General features: G+C 43.3%; 1 protein-coding gene and 1 long non-coding RNA gene across 4 annotated transcripts in view; one reads left to right on the top strand and one right to left on the bottom strand.

Annotated features, from left to right (window-relative positions):
• Positions 1-19,668, top strand: part of LOC142820873 (uncharacterized) — a 24,935-nt gene extending 5,267 nt beyond the window's left edge. Inside the window, exons 2-3 of the long non-coding RNA XR_012897824.2 lie at positions 15,884-15,967; positions 19,544-19,668. This is a non-coding gene — a long non-coding RNA (uncharacterized LOC142820873). The remainder of the gene's footprint in view (positions 1-15,883; positions 15,968-19,543) is intronic.
• PLXNA2 (plexin A2) overlaps positions 18,438-20,148 on the bottom strand; it is a 324,357-nt gene continuing 322,646 nt past the window's right edge. For all 3 annotated transcript variants that reach the window (XM_075909971.2, XM_075909972.2, XM_075909970.2), the window contains exon 32: positions 18,438-20,148. In XM_075909971.2, the coding sequence (XP_075766086.2) occupies positions 20,053-20,148 (96 nt within the window). In that variant the 3' untranslated portion in view covers positions 18,438-20,052.

Genomic DNA, 20,148 nt, shown 5'->3' with positions numbered 1-20,148 from the left:
AGTGGAGTAGGGCCCCCAGAATGACTCAGGAGCGGAGACACTCTAAATATGTGTAAGTAGTAGAATGTGATGTTCCTGAGTGGTCTGTAAAGCTGTTTTAACTCGTGCACGGCCATGTAACAATACCCACGCTGGAAAAAGTCTGCATGGGCAGGGAAAGACAGCAGGGCCGAGGTCAGAGAGATGCGCAAACATGCGCCTCACTCCAAACACGTGCATGGTCCCATTGGCCCTCAGGGGGTGCACGTGCTTCAATACTTCACTGGACTGTGGTCCAGATCAATTTTGCACCAGTTACAGCATAGTAAGTGTCTGGTGACTGCTGCCCGTAGTGGGCAGATCTTAGGCCAGCTGTGACTGCTAAACCAGACCACCATGTGCACTAGTCCATTACACCATCTTAGCTCCCTCCTGGTGTTACCTGCACAGATTTCTCTGTCACTCCCACACTTTAGGGACACACTCCTTCACTCAGTTCCTAGGGCTCAAGGTGTAACCTTGTTAATGTAAATACCCACCCGTACCCAATTCCTGGGGCTCAGAGCGTAACTTCCGGAGGGCTTGCAGGATCTTTTACCATTGAAAGAGCCTTACACAGTAATATCCTTACTGGTTATTTATTAGCAATGACCAAGCAAGCAGAATACACATGCTAAGTACACAGTGCCATGATCACCAATCCTGATAATGGCAGGCAAACTTCCCCTGCTGGCCAGGCAAGTTCAGTCTTGTCTGAATCCTGGTTACCGCATGTCACAGTCATTTAGAGAGGTCCTGGTAGCTCTGGTCTTAGGCTGTGTCTTGGAGGTGAGTTCTGCTTCCAGGTCTTTCCTCTTTCTTCTTTCTGTTTCTTGCTTCCTTTTACCTTTCCTGTTGGTCTCTTTCTTGGACCCAAGTTTATATAGTGACACTTGAGTGCTGCTTAGCTATTCCTTAACCAATTATTTTACTAACATACTGTAACAGAATTACCCAGCTGATCCTACCCCTCCACCTTAGTTGATTTACATCTAGCAAACTTAATTATACGGTGAACAGAAACAATTAAAAACCAGACAGAGATCAGACAGGCAACAATAGGAAAGTGAGGACCATAATCATAGAATAAGGATTCCACAAACCCAACTATTAATAAGTAGTTTCTTGCCAGACAACGTGCTATTAAACAAGGTTTTCTTTAGCCGTCTTGAGATCTGTTTCTTTATCTGGTGATAGTGGGTGCCATTAGAATCATAGAATACTAGAGCTGGAAGGGACCTTGAGAGGTCATCGAGTCCAATCCCTTGGCACCTAGACCATCTCTGATTAGGATGGACTCTCCTTCTTAACAGGCTGGTTTGACACCATTTTAATGCACTTTAGATAGACCATGAGCCTGTAACTCCAGGCTTTACAGCTAATGGCCACTGCTTTTCAAGCTGGCTGCAGAGGAAGGCTGTAGGCCTCTCAATATGGCTACAGGCCTTCCAATATGGCTATAAAAAATCATATTGTTACACTGGCATGAGACCCACTGAGCTAGGGAACCAGATGGGCCCCTCTTATTTCCATATCCTTAATAATTTATTCTCAAAAGCCTGAACATGCACATTCCCTCATTTGAAAAGAGTCTTGAAAGCCAAAATGAAAAATATACAGAGAAAACAGATTCTCTCTGATTTCAAAGTAAGCCTTGTGAGTTATTTCTAATGATGCCATCCTGGGAAGAAACGTAGGACTTTCTGGGTGAAAATTTTCTCAGGGAGTAGATGAGTGATGCATTCATTGTGTCACAAAACTATTTGTAAATGCATCAATATCCTTGTGTGGTCACAAGAGCTGGACTAGGAGTTCGGTGCTAGGTATTCCAGAAGTGCCGGTTTGCTCCAAGTCCTTTCATGGCCAGTGCTACATGTTTCCTCCTGGTATCTATGAGAAACACTTAATCTATGAGAGGAACATGCCAGTTATCAATTCTAGGAATTCACCATAACAGGTTACAGTACAGCTCACTCCAGCTTCTAATATCTTATGCTTTAAAGAAAGGTGAAAGCTTTACAGAGTGCACCTGGCCGATGGTGCAAAGATATATATTATTGGGAGAAGGGTAAATTTCCTCTCTCATCCTTCAGACAGTCAACAAGCCTGCAAGGTGCCGCACACACTGGCCCTGATCCATCAATGCCCTTACGCATGTACTTATCTCTAAGTATGGGAGTAATCTCTCTGATGTTTAGGACATGTTTGACTGCTTTGTTGGGTCATGGCCGAAGTACAGCATGGTGCAGAAGTGAGTTCTGAAGCAGGCGTTCTGAATTCCCTATCCTATGATTAGAAATATGATTAATGATCAGGAATTTATTATTCTCTGCAGTAACACAGTACCATGTGCTGTAGCCAAGTGTGTTCAATGCTTCCCAGATGCTGGGTCAGTCTGGGACTTTTTGTGGGAAATACAATCATAGAATACTGTAAATAGTAATATATATAAGAATAATATAAACAATCAGATTCTACTAATGCCGCATTAGTTTGGAGAGAGTTCACTCATTGTACCTGAATGGAGCTATTCATTATCCATGAATTCATGATTAGGGGAATTAAAATCTACTTGGAATCTCTCCCCCCTCCTCCAGTAGAGAGAAAAACTCTGAAGTTTTATACCTTCTCCCACAATAGTCTTTTAGAATATATTTCGCTGCCTGTCACCAGGAGCTCACGTTAAATGTAAATTACACATGCATTAGCCCTCTACTCATACTAACACAAAAGAATAGTTATTGGAATAAAAGGCAATAGATTTTTGAGTTATTGTTGTCAGTTTTAAACAACCTTCTGATTATCTCCAATTATATGTCACCCTCTAACTAAGTGTATGTGGAAAAAGAAAGATGTTGGCATTTAAAACCATGTCAGATCACAATTGATGCCATGGTTGTTTTTGATAATTAAAAAATGCCACCTCCATTATCTTGTCTTGATAAGCAGGGATGTTCAGAAACCTTTCTGCTGTTCCTGTGACTGTATGAAACTCAAAAGCAAGTGTTGCATCAGTATGTTCAGAAGGCAAAATGAAAGCAAGCCCAGTGCAAATGGACATGAGGAACACATTGAGTTATGGACAAGAAAACTAAAAATTAGGGAACAGAGTATAAACAAAAAAACCAACAAACAAATCCATGCTGCTGCTATTTCATTAAGACAATAAACCAGTGTTTCTTAAAGTGTATTCAGCAGTACACTGGTGTGCCGTGAGGCAGTCAGAGGTGTGCTGTGGAGAGAACAGAAACATTTCTGCTCCCCTGCCCCCGCAGAGCCCGTAGACAGCTCCCACTGTGGCTGCCCTCCCTCCCCTCCCAGCCCGCAGGACGGCCCCTGTCCCATGGGGCCTCCGGTGCTGCACAGCCCCCTCCTCCTCCACTCACAGATCTCGGTGTTTTAAAACTGCCGCCTGCAGGGAACCTGGCTTGGGCTCTGCTGCCCCCCCACCTGGAGCGCACTTGGGCTCTGCTGTTCCCCCCCCAGCTGCAGCATGCTCAGGCTCTGCTGCCCCCCATGCGCTGCTGCTCTCTCTCCCCTGAGCCCCTCTCCAGCCTGTTGGGGAAGTGGCAAAGTTTAATCTGTGGGGGACAGTTGGGGTTTCTACTCCCCCTGTCCTGCCCTGCCAGCGGGAAGCCTGGCCTGGTGCTGAAGCTGTGCTGGGTCCCCCACACTGCATGGGAAGGGGGGGGGAGGGCTGAGCTCTCTCCCTCCCCGAGGAACTTGTTCCCTGGAGGCTTTCCATGCTGCAACAGGGTGCCAAGCCAGGTACGCATCTCCCCCTCATGCCCAGACTCTGCACCCAAACCCCCCTCAGTCCCCTCCCCCTGCCAAGACCCCTCATTCCCAGCTTGCTCTGACACCCTGCCCCAAGTCCTCGCCTGCACTCTCCCTCCTGCCCCAAGACCCGTTCCTGGCCAGACATTCTGCCCCAAGTCCCCTCTTGCATCCTCCCTCCTGGCCAGACACCCTATCCCAATACCTGCTCCTGGCCAGACATTCTGCCCCAAGTCCCTCCCTCCTGGCCAGACACATGACCTTATTTACCATTTGTTTATTATTATCCTTACTTTTTTGTGGTCTACGTTTTCAGCTCCATGTACCAGACTATCATTAGGGCAGTCTTCCTGGGGGGGTTCGTGGTGCATTTCGACCCCCTGGTCCAGTGGTTTTTGGTGTTCCCCGTAAAAAAAATTGTTTGGTGTTCCTCAGTCTTAAAAAGTTCAAGAAACACTGCAATAAACTTATGTATCCAAACTGCCAAGTGCAGCCATTAGAATTAAGCTAATAGTTTCAGAAATAGCTTGGCATTTATACAGGCAGATGGGCGTGGAGGAGTATAAGGGTTGGTGTTTGGAGATGAGGTACCGAACAGAACCAGGATTATGGGACCAGAGACTAAAGGACTGCAAGATGCTAGCAGATCTGCAGTAATTTTGTTCACCTCACTTAGATCTTTGGGGGGGACATTTCCCTCTTTTTATCCACTGTGTGTCAGCAAGGGCTCACTTTTGCTGTCTTTGGAATTGTTCTCTCTCAGCCTGCTTTCAGGCACAATAGGACTCTCCAAAACCCACATCTCCTCTTTATCATCCGTAAAGTTTGCAGATGATACCAAACTGTTTAGGATAGCCAAGACAGAAGCAGACTGTGAGGGACTCCAAGAAGATCTCACCAAACTGAGTGATTGGGCAACAAAATGACAAATGAAATTTAATGTGGATAAGTGGAAAGTAATGCACATCGGGAAAAATAACCACAACTATACGTACAGTATGATGGGGGCTAATTTGGCTACTACAAATCAGGAAAGAGATCTTGGAGTTATCGTGGATAGTTCCCTGAAAACTTCCACACAGTGTGCAGCAGCGATCAAAAAGGCAAATAGGAATTATTAAGAAAGGAACAGAAAATAAGACACAGAATATCTTACTGCCTCTGTATAAAACTACGGAACGCCCACATCTTGAATACTGTGTACAGATGTGGTCTCCTCACCTCAAAAAAGATATTTTGGCCTTGGAAAGGGTTCAGAAAAGGGCAACTAAAATGATTAGGGGTTTGGAACGGGTCCCATATGAAGAGAAGTTAGAAAAGAGGAGACCGAGGGGAGATATGATAGAGGTATATAAAATCATACGTGGTGTGGAGAGGGTGAATAAAGAAAAGTTATTTATTAGTTCCCATAATAGAGGAACTAGAGGACACCAAATGAAGTTATTGGGTAGCAGGTTTAAAACTAATAAAAGAAAGTTCTTCTTCACACAGCATGTAGTCAACCTGTGGAACTCCTTGCCAGAGGAGGCTGTGAAGGCTAGGACTATAATAGAGTTTAAAGAGAAGCTAGATAATTTCATGGTCCATAAAAGACTATTAGACAGGGGATAGAAATGGTGTCCCTGGCCTCTGTTTGTCAGAGGCTGGAGAGGGATGGCAGGAGACAAATCACTTGATCGTTTGTCTTCGGTTCACCCTCTCTGGGGCACCTGGTGTTGGCCACTGTCGGAAGACAGGCTACTGGGCTAGATGGACCTTGGGTCTGACCCAGTACGGCCATTCTTATGTTCTTATCCTCTCCCACAACACAGACAGGTACCCTTCAGTCACATATGTCCCACATACGGCACCTTCACGACCAACGTACACTCAGTCGCACGCACACTTCCGGCATGCACATGCAAACTCAGCCCCTCGTTCATCAGAGAATTCAAAGCTATGCCCCATAGAATGTATTGGTGCATGGACTGCAAAGCAGCCCAATCTTTTGTTCAGGAGCATCAGGGGGGAGCCGAGTTAGTCTGTTACAGAAAAAAAAAACAGCAAGCAAATGGTCTGGTAGCACATTATAGGTGAACAAAACATGTAGATGGTACCATGAGCTTTCGTGGGCACAGCCCACTTCTTCAGATGACTGGCTGAGGATCTGATTGAGGATCCATCATTGAGTTAGTACTCACATTGCTGCTTAAACTATTACTGTGTCAGCTGCTGAAAGAAAATGCCTTCTTGAAATAGCAGCTTTGGAGCTAGGATTATGGTTTGTTGTATTGGGACAAGGGTGATTTGATTGCAGCATGCCAGAGGCAAGTTTGCTGGAGGTCAAACTATATAGAGCTTTCTAGACTAGATCACAGTCATATGCATATTTTATAAGCACTCTCAAATAGCACTTTAGCCTTTGACAGGCTGCCTAGAAAGCTAACAGGGGAATGGTATTGGGGAGCGGTGTTCCCTGTGAGCACTTGGGCAGAGAGGAGAGATCCAGCTGATTAGCAAAGTGCTCACAGTCACATGTGTTTCTTGTGGTAGTGCACACCTGCACATGCACAACTTTTATTCCACACACAGATGGAAAAATTAGAGGCAACATTGCTGGGGAATGATAGGCATCTGCTCTGCCAAGGAAGGGTACTATCTTCTCCACCTGTAACTGTGTCCATCTTTACTGGGGTTATGCTAGCAAAACTAGCAAGAAGGAGGCTGCCAAAGGAAGATCCAAAAGTCGGGAAGAGGTGGTAAAGAGGAAAGACTGGAAAGGAAGCAGCAACTGGAAAGGGGAAAAAGTCCTGATCCACAAGTTCTGGGTGCTGGAGAACCTTTGGGGGTGAAATTGAAAGGAACAAATAATTCCTGAAGTTGCCCTGTCAGTGACTCCTCCAAAGGGAAAGCGCGAGGATTCTGTGTAGCTAGCCAGTTTGCTGAATTAGATGCAGAAAGCCGACAGGGTGAGGGCTTTAATCCAGGGCCCTAGTTGTTTTTTAGATTAGCTTTACTAACCCTTGTTTGACCTTGCCAGTACAGATGAGGCCCTGTGAAGTGCATGCCACATCAAATGTAATTCTGATTAAGTATAGTTGTATCTGGCGAGGTTAAGTGGACTACAAATGACCCCACATTTAATACTTTCTGTTCGTATTGAAATTTCCTTTGAGTTATCTCACTGACGGGACAGATTTTCATTGTCTTCACATGGGAGTGGAATATGGCTGCCTATTGGCAATTCACCACAATAGGCAACCAAAATGCCATATACCTGTATAAAATAACATCCTGATCAGATTCAGCACCCAATTCTTTGCTGTTATCTGCTGAGTGCAGTGTTGAGAGCTTTGACATCCCGTGTCGCATTGATCCTCTTTAATCTCTCGCTCTCTAAATTAAAAACAAGCTAAGCCCCTTTTGGAGACGTTACAGAAAACCCATGTTTCCTTTCCACGCTTCCTTAAAGATCTTCCTTTTTCTGTCTCTTCTCATCAAGCAGAGTAATTTTTAGGCTGTTAAAGAAAGTTCATTGCCGTAATTGCATCCATATTGGCCATTAAAGTTGACAGGTTGTTGAGCAAGTCACTCACTGATCCCCACCATTCTGCAGACAGCTCCCAGCACGTGCTAAAATGTTAGTTTGAATATATGAAAAGGAAACAAATCCATTTCCCCTTCAGGGAGGGGAGAAAGCTCAGAACTCATCCTTCCCTTGGTTGGTAAACAGTATTTACATATACCTTCCCTAAGCAGATTGAAACTATTTATTTTAGTCTATAAAGGACCCCCTTAGTGCTCTCTTTTCAGAATTGGCATCTGTAAAACATTCGGGAAGGAAAACACGGAGCTCTCCTGTCTCTAAGTTAATCAAACAACAAACCTCACATGACATTTCTGAGCTTAAGGGCATTTAAGAAAGATGATTGTTCTTTGCATTGACATAGAAAGATCTCAATAATGAAGAGGCAGGCGTTACTGTTACTATTACTTTATAAGTGGGGAAATTAAGGCGTGGAAAGTTGAAAGGCCTGGTCTAGAGGGAATCATGACATTGATGTCAGTGGACAATGGATCAGGTCGTAGATGAATACTTAAGGTCATTCAGGTCCCAAACCAGCAAATCACTTAAACATGTGAGTAGTGCCAAAGTGTGGGACACTTCCACAGATGGTGTAAATTTGAACCTATGACAACGTACTGAAACTGAGGAGCTGCTGTCAGGGGTGCCGTTTCAGATTTCTGTTGGGAGGCAACTTTAACCATGATTCCAGGGGCTACTTAGACACTTGAAAAACTTAGTTTTCTGGCAGATAATTTAGACTTTAGTATCTCTTTGCAGTCTGCCTTGGACTTAACTATCTTGAATGAATTTTATATCATTGGCAAATTTTTGCCAACTCATTGTTTACCCCATTTCCAGCTCATTTATAAGGTTGCCAGGTGTCCCCCATTTTTTTTTTGCTCAACAAGTTTGGTCCTCCCCCCCCAACAATGTTTTCCCCACCATGTTCACTATTTTTTGGGAAAGTATCCGGGCACCCTACTCATTGTGTTGAACTGTGCTGGTCCCAGTATGTCACTCTCTCTCTTTCTCTCTCTCATATATATATGAATTAGAGCTGAGAGGATCTTATTACTAGATCCACTCGCTCTAGTAAGAATGTTCTGACATCTTGTGGCAAGTCACTTAAGGGACACTACTAGGTTTAGAATTTTTATATTGGCACTTTGTTACTAACTCTGCATTACATTACATTGATCATTGTAAAAGTCTCAGGGCAGTAGCTGCAGTAGTCTGTAACTTTAAAAACAATGGCTAGTCCTGGGACACCATAGAGACTAACAAAAATATATCTGTAGACTCATGAGTTTTTGTGGGTAAAACCCACGTCGTCAGATGGATACATCAGATGCCATTACGTTGCTCAGTCACCCAATTTTGTGAAATCTTTTTGTAATTCTTTGCAGTCTGACTTAGAATTAACTATCTTGAATACATTTCATATCATCTGCAAATTTTACCAACTCACCATTTACCCCGTTTCCAACTCATTTATGAATGTGTTGAACACTAGAAATCCCTGGGAGACCCCACTGTTTGCTTCCCTCTATTCTCACCAATTATTCCCACTCTTTGTTTCCTATCTTTTGACCAGAGTATCTCACAATGCTTCCCTGATCATCCAAGGAGCCTTATTTCACTGTAATGACAAGCCTTTTGTTACCTTAATCACTCTGCCTCCGTTTATAAACAAACTTTCTGCCTCAAAAGCTGCACTGCTCCCAGCTTCCAAATTCATCACATATTACACACAGGCTGTGTTACACTTAAGAGCACTGTCTCAGACTAGGGTGAGTAGACTCCTGATCCAAATTCAGGGGAGGCTAGAAACAACCCTCCCCCCCAATGGCACCCGTGCATAAGGCAGTGAGAGGGAGCAAGAACCCCTGACATCACAAGAGCCTACAGGATAGGCAGGAGTAAGCAGGTGAGCCCAGCTGCCTAATTCTTCCCCACAGCAGCTGAGCAGGGTGGGGGTGGGGAATGTGCAAAATCAAGTCTCCACCCCATCCTTGCTAGCCAGCACCACTGGTGATAGAAGCAAGCTACAAATCCTTACCCCTGGGGGCAAGGAGGAAGCAGAGGACATACTCAGATCATGTTTTCAGCCTTTTCTCTGCAAACTGAAGATTTGAAACACTTTTTCAATGGGAGTGGAGAGTGCTTCTTTACTCCAGAGCCTATGCTAACATTGCTGTGCCAGCATAGCCCCCTAACCCCCACATGCCCAGGAGGAGTTTTTTTTTCCACCTCCTCCCCCAAACAAAGCCCACTTAGACTTTTAGCTTAGACAGTTCTGCCTAGCAGTCAGAGCAGTGGCAGGGAGAGAGCAGGGTTCAGAGACATGGGTGAGAACTGGGGTCAGGAGTCCGAGAGCAAACTAAGCGACAGATCTCATAGACATAGACGCACACTTTAAAGGCAGAAGGGGCCATCATGATCATCTGCGTGATCATGACCTCCTGCGTGTTGCAGGCCACAGAACTATACCCATCCCCTCGTGACACAGTCCCACCATCACTGGCTGAGTTACTGACTTGCTCAAATCATGAATCCACCATTTACACGGCAGAGGAAGGTGACTTTCCCCCCCACATGCCACTCCAAGGGCTCTGAAAATCTGGCCCATGGGAAAATTCCTTCCCACACCCAACCATGGGAAAGAATTCTTTGTAATAATGCACAGCCCTTCCCACAAAGAATCCCATCACCAGCCACTGGGTCTGGAGATATTTGCCACTAGTAGTAGATGCAGATTGGCTACAGGCCATTTTAGGCAGCCTCATCAAACCAGCCCCTCCATAACCTTAGCAAGCCAGTCATTGAACTGAGTTACGATGAATGCCGAGGGCTGCAGAGAACGCTTTGGGATGTTTTCTCCTTTTTTTCGATCAAAACCTACTGCTGTATCTAGTTCAAAAGCTGCTCGGATTCACTCCAATGGGATGGGGCGCCATTTCAGAGTCTGGTAGGGCGGGCCACCTGTGCATGCTGCCATGATGGAGGAGCAGAATGAGGGCAGCAGCTTCAGCAGTGTTACCAAGCATGCTCAGTACAAAAACCAAGCAGCAAATAGTGGTGACAGGGTGAAATCGACCCTGTTCACCTTCCCACACACACATTACCTCATTCCAGGGGCTGCTAAGGCACTTGAAAATGCTAGTTTTTTTTGGCATATAACTTAGCAATTAGCTGCAGGAGCACTGTATCTAATTCCTATATAAAAGAAAAAAAATAAATAAATATTAGACCCACTCAGTGCTAATACTAACATATTCTGACATCTTGTGGCAAGGCTCACTGGTTAGGCTTAAAATTGTAACGTATAGTCTTACTTCATTGCTAACTCTGCAGGGAGAGGGAGCGACTATCAGGCTCTATTTCAGCTATGGGAGGGGAAGTGTTCTCTGATGGGTTACAGCCAGGAGGCAGGTAGATCTGGGTTCTATATAACAACATAAGAATGGCCATACTGGGTCAGACCAATGGCCCAGCTAGCCCAGTGTCCTGTCCTCCAACAGTGGCTAGTTCCAGGTGCTTCAGAAGGAAAGAACAGAAGTGTCAGTCATCAAATGATCCACCTCCCGTTGCCCATTCCCAGCTTCTGGCAGACAAAGGCTAGAGCCACTACCCCTGTCCTGCCCGGCTAGTAGCCATTGATGGACCAATTCTTCTTGAACTTAGCTTGTTCTTATTGGAACCCTGTTATAGTTTGGGCCTTTCCACCATCCCCCAGCAGAGAGTTCCATAGATTGACTGTGGACTGAATTTATTTTGTTTGTTTTAAATCTGCTGCCTATAGATTTCATTGGGTGACCTTCTTGTGTTGTGTTAGTGAAGGAGTAAATATAATTTCCTTATACTATTTTTCCACACCATTCATGATTTTCTAGGCCTCTAACATATCCCCCCCACACTTTAGTAATTTATTTTCCAAGCTGAAAAGTCCCAATCTTTTAAATCTCTCCTCATATGGAAGCTGTTCCTTACCCCTAATCATTTCTGGTGCCCTTCTCTAAATGGGGTGACCAGATCTGCATACAGTATTCAAGATGTAGGCGTACCATGACTGTATATAAAGGCAATATAATATTTTCTGTCTTATCCATTCCTTTCCTAATAATTCCTATATTCTGTTAACATTTCAGATTGCCACTGCACATTATTTTCAGGGAACTATCCACAATGATTCCAAGATCTTTTTCCTGAGTGGAACAGTTAATTTAGATCCAACACTGTGTATGTATAGTTGGGATTATATTTTTCTATGTGCATTACTTTGCATTTATCAACATTGAATTACATCTGCCCTTGTGTGGCCCAATGACCCAGTTTTGAGAGATACCTCTGTAACTCTTTGCAGTCAGCTTCGGGCTTAACTATTTTGAGTTGTTTTATATGATCTGGAACTTTTGCCACCTCATTGTTTACCCCTTTTTCAAAATCATTTATGCATAAGTGGAACAGCATTAGTCCCGATGCAAACTACACTTCCCTCCACTATCTTTTAAGTGGAATACCTGGCAATGTTTTCATGATCATCTAATGATCCTTCAATTACTTGAATGAGGAGCCTTTTCTTATCTTAATCACCCAGCTGCTCTCTGTTTATAAACAAACTCTCTACCCTAAAGGTAAAACTGGGAGCAGGGCAAGCTCTGTTGCAGTTTAGAGCTGCCCCTGGGGCTAGGTCATGCACTTTAAGCAGACCTCAAGTATCAAATCCAGAGGTTGAAACTTCAGAGGGAGGCTACTGACCCCCCCCAAGCGCCTCTTAAACAGTGCAGGTGGCTGCCATCATGAACATTAGTGCTTTGTTTACTCATGGGTTCTGTAACTCAGGGTATGTCTACACTGCAGAGTTTTTTGGAAAAACAGCCGTTTTTCCAAAAAAACTTCACTTATGTCCATGCTGCAATCACATTCTTTAGAGAAAAAAAAATCAAAAACAGAGGGTCTTTTTCCCCTGACATTGGTAAACCTCTTTCTACAAGGAAGAAGCCTTTTTCTGAAAGAGCTCTTTGGGAAAAAGGCATGTGTGGATGGGGAACAGGGAGTTCTTTTGAAAGAAGAGGAAAGAGGAAAAAGCACAGGTGCCCTGGTGGCCACTCCATCCATAGCAATCACAGCTTACATGCGAGAGAGCATCCATTCAGTGTGGATGCTCTCTGCTATCTTTTGAAAAAGCAGATTGCTTTTTCGATATGCTTTTGCTGTGTAGATGCTCTCCTTCCAGAAAAGCTTCTTCCGAAAGAAACCTGCAGCCTAGATATAGCCTCAGTGGTCTCACTAGAAACAGAGTCATGACTTTCCATTCTAATGGCTGGATAACTGCTTCCCGGTGTGATACTTTATAAATAAATATGTCTGTCTGCATTTAAAGAGGAGGAAAGCTTTTTTAAAAGATTTGTGCATGATAGATAACTTGTCTCATTTCAAGCAGATACAAAGCAGCCAGCCAGAGGGAGTTATTTCAGAAATGCTTCAGATACAACCAGGTGTGGCTGTGTTTCCCCTCACCATTCTCTTGTGTCTGCTCTTGATAAAGAGCAGATATTCCAGGCTATCTTGATTTCCAATGGTTTTTGGCTCTTTAGGATAAAGAGAGATTCTTCAGTAAGTTTAGGGTTGCCAGATGGTTTCAACAAAAATATTAGACACACTTGACATTACATCACAATTTTATTTAGAAAATACCGGACATTTATATTTTCTCAATTTGTTTCCCAAACAGAAAGCTCAAATACTTGACTGTCCAGTTCAAAACCAGACACATGTCCTCCCTCCCCACCCCCACTCCAATAACAAAGCAAAAAGCTTGATTTACTCATTACTGGAAAAAAATATTCTCACCTCACCCCAATTAATCATAGACAAAAAGTATCTTTTAGATGTCTCTGAGGGATAGCCGTGTTAGTCTATGTCTGCAAAAAAAATGAGGAGACCTGTGGCACCTAAGAAATTGATTTGGGATATGCCCAAATACATGTTACTCCTTAAATTGCCACAGAACTTGTGTGAAGCTAGGGGGCAGTGTTTTACTTTCTTGTCCCATCTTGTGGCTTCTAAGCCCTTGGCATGCTGTGGAAATAAATCTGACATTCAAATATTTCATTTTGGATCTCCAGTGATTGATTGATTGATTGATTACTGGTGTGATGCAGCAAGTAAATTATTCTCGCAAGTGTTCTCAGCACATACAACGAATCCCACACATTCCATGCTAGAAAATAAGGATCCACTTCGGATTTTTTTTTATCCAGTAAACTTTATTTATATATAACAACAGTACAAAGTGAGTCCTTGGCTTGCAAAATAGGAGTGTTTCATATTTACAATAGGTACACAATCATATATTAGAATAACAAAAAACCTTTTTTCCTCAGAACATTTTTAAATACTTAAACTTTCTTACATTTTTCCACAACACTTGTATAAACAACAAAAACCAGACAACCATCTTTAAAAAAATTTATCATACAGAACTCCAGTGTGTCAAATATAAAGGGAAACAGGGGAAAGCTAGGGAAAGGTTATGATTGTGGAGAGGGCAAAGTATAAAGTTCAATTTATTATCCATGACTGCTTGCCTTATAATTGGTATGCATTTATTTTTAAGGGACGGGCCAAACAAATTAAGAAGCCCTTCCACCCCAGCAAATCTTTATTTGAATACTCAAACCAATCCTTTCTTGAAGGTCAAGAAAGTTTGGTTACAAATTCCCTGCCCACCTCCTAAATTCATTTTACTACCAAGTTTCTCTGCAGAAGAAACCATTAACAAATGAGCACTTTACATGGTACCAATAGGGATATCTTGCAGTGGTACATTTTGCGTAGAAGAAATAGCAAGGCAAAGTCAGTATTATGGTACAGTGCTTATTTACTTTTAATGACTTCCCCTATATGCACATCCATGTCCTGTCAGGGACGGGAGATGACAAAAATATGATAGGAAAGTCTGTTTTCATCGTCTCCCCAACCCCTCTGTAGCAGGAAGTACTAGAGAGCTCAGAAGAAAGCCTGATCAGGGTATTTCTGGTTTGATTTTATAGACCTACGTGGCCTGGAGAGCTCAGATCTGTGGCCCACTTTTGGGTGCTTTACTGGAAGCTGCCAATGTGAGTTATTTGCCCATTGCAAAAAGGGGGAGGCAGGAGAGAGGAGAGAGAGAAAGAGACTTTTTACATGGGGTGGGGGGAGAAGCTGGATAACACAAAGACAAATGGGAATTTTTAGACTGACTTAGATAAACACAGAGACACTTCAGTGTTAACAATACAGTCAAAACAAACGGTATCCTCTGAACTGTGGCCTGATAAAGATACGCAATGGAACCTTGACTAGCCAAGGGGAACCCCTCTTTTTGAAGGAGGCTACCCTCAAGCTGTGTCTGAGCCATTGCCAGCAGGTACCACAAAACACTGCAGGGATCACCAAGGGCTGTAGAGCGCTTAGGAAATCCTGGTACAAGAGGTTTGTCCTTAACATAGTTGGGAAGAAACAGTCACCCTCTATTTCTGTAATATTGGGCTTGCCACGTTGCCCTGAACTAGAACAGGAGCATTGGTAATGGGGGACTTTTGTGAAGAACAGAAAAAACAACAAGGCCTTTCTTTCAAACTGGGAGCGTTTATGAAGGTAAGAGGTAACGACGTCCCTTGCACTGTATCGCTTACTGGAAACTGAACAGTGACATTTCCCTTCTGTGGAGCCTTTTAAACAGTGAGAAACATGTTCCAAGCTTTTACAGTTTTAAAAATGCCTCCCCTTTAAAAACTAGCTGCATGGGCCTACATTTAGGATTTTGCATTTTGGGTTATTCAAACTAGTTGCTTCCAAAGAGCATTGCCTTAAGAAACCTTAGTGTGTAGCTTTGCATTTTTAACCCAAATGAGTCCCCCTGTATCGAATAAAAAATGGCAGCTGCTCTTCTCTGCATTAATATTGTGGGGCTCTGTAGTTCCTATCCACATCAGCCCTGCGCTTCTCATCTGCAGATCTTGACAGGCCTGAGACAAAAGGTTAAAGGCAGAAGGGAACTTAGGGAAGGGATCAAGTTTTCACTGAAGACACATTCAATATACAGATCAGACTGCTCACCAAGCTTTATCTGGGAAGTAACTATATACAACATCACAGCTCTGTATTACCGGCTTAGGGTTTATGGGCCAATGGAATACTGAAACATGACGACTGAAGCTTTTGCTGTATTTTTAATGCATCTTTGATATTGGTTATTTATCGTTCTCTGAGCATTTTTATTCTGCCTTTTCTCAAGAGGGATAGTCACCAGTGAGTCTCCCCCTGATATGTCAGCTCAAGTCATTCTAGTTTTGTTTCATTTAGACAGCTGAACTGAGTCCTCCTGGCAGGCAAATACATAGAGCAGTGGAAACAGAAAAGGAGAGCTGACCGTGCCAGGCGGGGAAACCACAACCCTGCCACTGCTGCTGCTAATGGGAAATGTTCTAGGTGCGGGCTGAAAAAGTAACCCATGTTACAGGAATAATTCTTAAAAGTGTTTTATCCCTTGTCTAGTTCCTGAAATCGGGAAGGGCATGAGAAGCACACGGACCAGCTTCACTTCACTTCTTTTGGAGTTGTGGGCACTCAGGATCTCTGGTGAGTCGGACTCTTTAAGTGCATCTTGTGTAGGACCAAAAAACCCACCCAGAGGTATCTCAAACTGGTAGCCAGTGCTGAGAGCCCTGCAAATCCGTGGATATCTGCATCTGCAGATGTGACTGTGGATAGCCACGGCTCACTTTTGCAGATACAGGTGCAAATGCAGATACAAATGTTGTATTTAGAACTCTGCAAATTTGCGGATATCCGCTTTATAGCCAAAGGTATCCACACCCATGGATGTGAATGGGGAAAGCCGCATCTCATTTTGCAGATACAGATACCAGTTTTGTACCTAAGCAGGGCTCCACCAATACCGATGTGTCCACGCCACCCTATGAGCCAGCCAATAGGCAAGAATAGAATCCTGATTCTCATGCTCTCTACTCTAATCTCAACAGTCCTAGCCCAATTGTTGCATGTACAGATTGTAATGAGATTGTTGGTAAAGATCCATACAAATGTTTATTAGCAATACAATATACTCTCTAAGTGGAGTTGTGTAGTCTGGGTGTTTAGTTTGCACAGGACTGGCACTGAATACTCATAAGAGGAAGGATTCCATTGTCATGGGAGCAGGACAGCTGCATGCAATGTCCCTATTATGCCAGAGGACCAGGAGAATATGGGAAAAGATTTGCATCTCAAACTTTCAATATAGTGCACCTGTCACACAAATCTCCCTTTTCGCTCTCTGCCTACAAAGTTGCGCATTAGCAGCAGGGCTGTGGCTTTTTTTTTTTAATGCATGTTTGCCATGACAGTTCTTAATATAGCTACAGGCCATTCTTCATATAGATGGATGTTATGAAGACTTCCACAGTTTCTCTATTCTGATGTCTCCTGCTTCACTTTAAGCACTGGAGGATTCCTTTACCCACCCTTTATGGGAAGAAGTAGGCAATATGGCCTCCATATCTCTCTGTCTTCAAACCTTATTGTCATTCTGGTATAAGTATTCAGCACAGAAGGATGCAAACATAAAGAAGGTCATGTGACTTGGCTGACCAATCAGGGTACTATGTGTATCTGAAACAATGGTCACAACTTGTTTGCAAGGCTCAAAAACATTCACAACATAAACCATTTGATGAACAGCAAAAAAAAAAAAAAAAACCCAACCCAAACAAACAAACAAGCCCCTGTCAAAACCGAATCTTTTAGGGGCTATCAGAAATGTGATGCTCTCCAATCTTCTGTAATATTAGTAGCAAACCACATGACAGGTTAACAATTGCTGTAATGATTAGGTATTACATTTGTCAACTGCAGACAAGACCGTGACGCGAGGACTTTAACAGGACAGCCTGGACATTTCTACTTGTTCTTTGACATCAGGAACTCTCTTGGTAACAGGAATCCTGTCTTCTCTGCTGCTTTTCCTATTCCCTCCCTTGCCCTCCTCTCAGAGCCTTCTCCTTGCAAAGCTTAGCCTATTGTGAATGTCAAAAGCTTTGGCTTATTGCACAGGGCCAGTCATTAGTATTTCTTTCAGGCTATTAATAGGATCCAGAGAAACTCACAAGGGCAGATTATCAGGAGAAAGTGGACTTGGCATGGCTTTTTAATGCACTGTAATTAAAACAGCAAGTTTCCTGAGTACTTGTCTGAATGCTGTTCCCCTGCCTTGTCCCTCTGTTGGCTGCCTTTAGAATAGAGACTAACAGCCTGTGACTCAGTAGTGATCTTAACCTACGTGGCAATAATTTGACACCGTCCCCTCACACACTTCTGCTGCAATGCTGCAGGCTGGCAAGCGGTTATCAAAATGGAATGTTCTTGGAGACGCAGCATGACAGCATGCATCCATGAGCAAAAATCCTACCCAACAACTTGAGCATGACTCTGTATGTGCCCAATGGTCCCTACTGGCAGATCCCATTGTATGGCCTTTAAGCAAAGGAAGATGAGAAGTACTCACTCCTCTCCTGAAGCAGCAGATTCATACTGCCCAGCACTGGGGTTATGCGCCTCTCTGACCTCAGTAGTACAGTGGCCTCCCTTCTTCCTCCCACACCCTTAATCTTTTGGGAGCAGACAGTTGATTTTCATTGAGTCCTGCTGTTGAGATCAGGTAGCAGCTAGCCTCCTGACCTGCAAAGTGATCAACACCCTCCACCTCACGGACGTCAAGAAAGTTTTTTAACAATTCTTTATATTAAAAATACATTAGCTAATCCTCTTCCACTTCCCCCCAAATATTAGTACGCTCTCCATTTCAGGGCTGGCAAAAGAATCCGAGAGAGATGACATGACTAGCTTGGAATCATACAGCAAGTCCATAGCGAGCTCCCAGTCCGATTGTTGTGTCTAGTAGCACACGCTGCCTCTCTGCAAGGAGACTTAAGGTTGGGCCTTTTCAAGTCTGGTTTTGATTCCATTAAACAAACTCTGGTCGCTGTTTGGCTGCAACCTCCAAGGCTCATATGGTTAACACTTCTATTTCCATTAGGTCTAATCATCATCATCCTCCACTCACTGCAGTCTGCACAAATATCAGTATTTATTACAGAGAGAAATATTTACAGCATTCCATCCGCCTCTTGGCACTCTTTAAAGGGACAGGAAAGCTTTGGTTTCTTTTAAAGGAATAACACTCACAAACATTTGTCTTTCGCTGTCCATGAAAAGATGGGCTGCTATGGCCAGTTAGAAACTGAACCGAACAATGAGAAATAGAGACAAAGACAACAATGTTAGCTGGCACTCTGAGTGTGTCATTATGGACTCTCTCATCTTGAGTAAAGATTCTCTCTCTCCCATTGAGAAATAAAAACTCCTATGCTTTACATTTGGGTGCCTTTGCATATGCTGAGGGAAAAATGTAATCGGAATCTGTCCTGATCTTATGCGTAAATATAAGAGAGTCTCAAACAGAAAAGCAATAAATATGTTATCTCACTTTGCCTACGCTTTTCAAGTATCACTTGCTGTAAACATGATTTTTTAGTTGTTTTTTTTTTTTTTTTTACTGCAAGAAATCACATTGTGGCTGGAATAAAAGAACTCTAGTCAACGAACACCCCAAGCAATTAAGTCCCGCCTAGCTCTGTTCAACTGCGCAAGATCAGCCAATTGGTTTTGCTTAAATTGCACCTGCAGAAAACAACAATGCACCAATTTCAGGTGAAACTGTGTATGACTTTCCTTAGTTTCACATGCCACATAGGGCAGAACATTCTTTCAGAACACGAGTGAAGCAAACAAAAATACTGCAGTCTTTACACCTGGGTGGAGCTGTGTGTTGAAATGGAATGGAAGTAAAACAGAGAAAAATGTTTAAAATCAGACCCACCATCATTCAACAGTAAGCGGGATTTAAAAAATATATATATATATATATATCTCGACACTATATAAATACATATAGATAAAGCTGGATTTCAAGACAAACAGGTTAGATGATCTGATGGTTTTATAATTCAGGTAAAGTTCCTTCTGGTGCCACCGGATTTACGTCCAGGTGAACTACTCTCTTCCTTTGTGTAAAAAGGTTTGGTGCAAACTTGTGCTCATATTTTTGAAAAGTTCCCAAGACAAGGAATAATTTAATTTTCCAATTTTTCAAATTAGCATAGGAGTCCGTTCGCAGAATGTCTGAGCCACACACCACAGGAAACAGATGAGCGAGAGAGAACTTGGAACTGAATTTTCTCGACGGAATTCTTCGTGTGGCCACTGTGGTTGCTTTACTATTTTTTTTCTTTAAAAAAAAAATCCTTTAAATAAAGTTTTAGTTATTTCCTAATATATATCACATGGTTTTTGTTTTCATGCAAAGCAGCATCCATTGAAGCATCCGGGCTTCTCAGATTCCTTCCTTCCACACACGACTTGAAGGATTACTCCTGCTTGACCTTATTTTGCTTTGAGATGCTCTGTCCTTCTCGCTGTCATTTCAAACTGGAATCTAAATGATTTTGAACTTAGGATCTGGGCCAGTCCCTGCTTCTCCCAGAGGACCTCTCAGTGTTTATATGGGTCCAGTGCCTTCCTTGCTTGTTTATGCTCTTCATTCCCAAGAGCCTTGGCAGTAACTCGTTCCTTCTCCTTGGCCTAAGAGCACCAGCCGTCTCCTTTCTTCAGCTCTCAATAGACATGGCACAGATAAGCTGTTCTACTTTGTATGCCAAGCGCTGCCTGCGCGCCTGCTCGTCCTGTTCCAGAGCCCCAATGAT

Source organism: Pelodiscus sinensis, chromosome 27 (assembly GCF_052426305.1).
Source record: "Pelodiscus sinensis isolate ZL-2025 chromosome 27, ASM5242630v1, whole genome shotgun sequence".
Taxonomy (NCBI): domain Eukaryota; kingdom Metazoa; phylum Chordata; order Testudines; family Trionychidae; genus Pelodiscus; species Pelodiscus sinensis.
The sequence above is the reverse complement of the archived record's forward strand: the minus strand, read 5'-3'. Positions and strand labels throughout refer to the sequence as shown.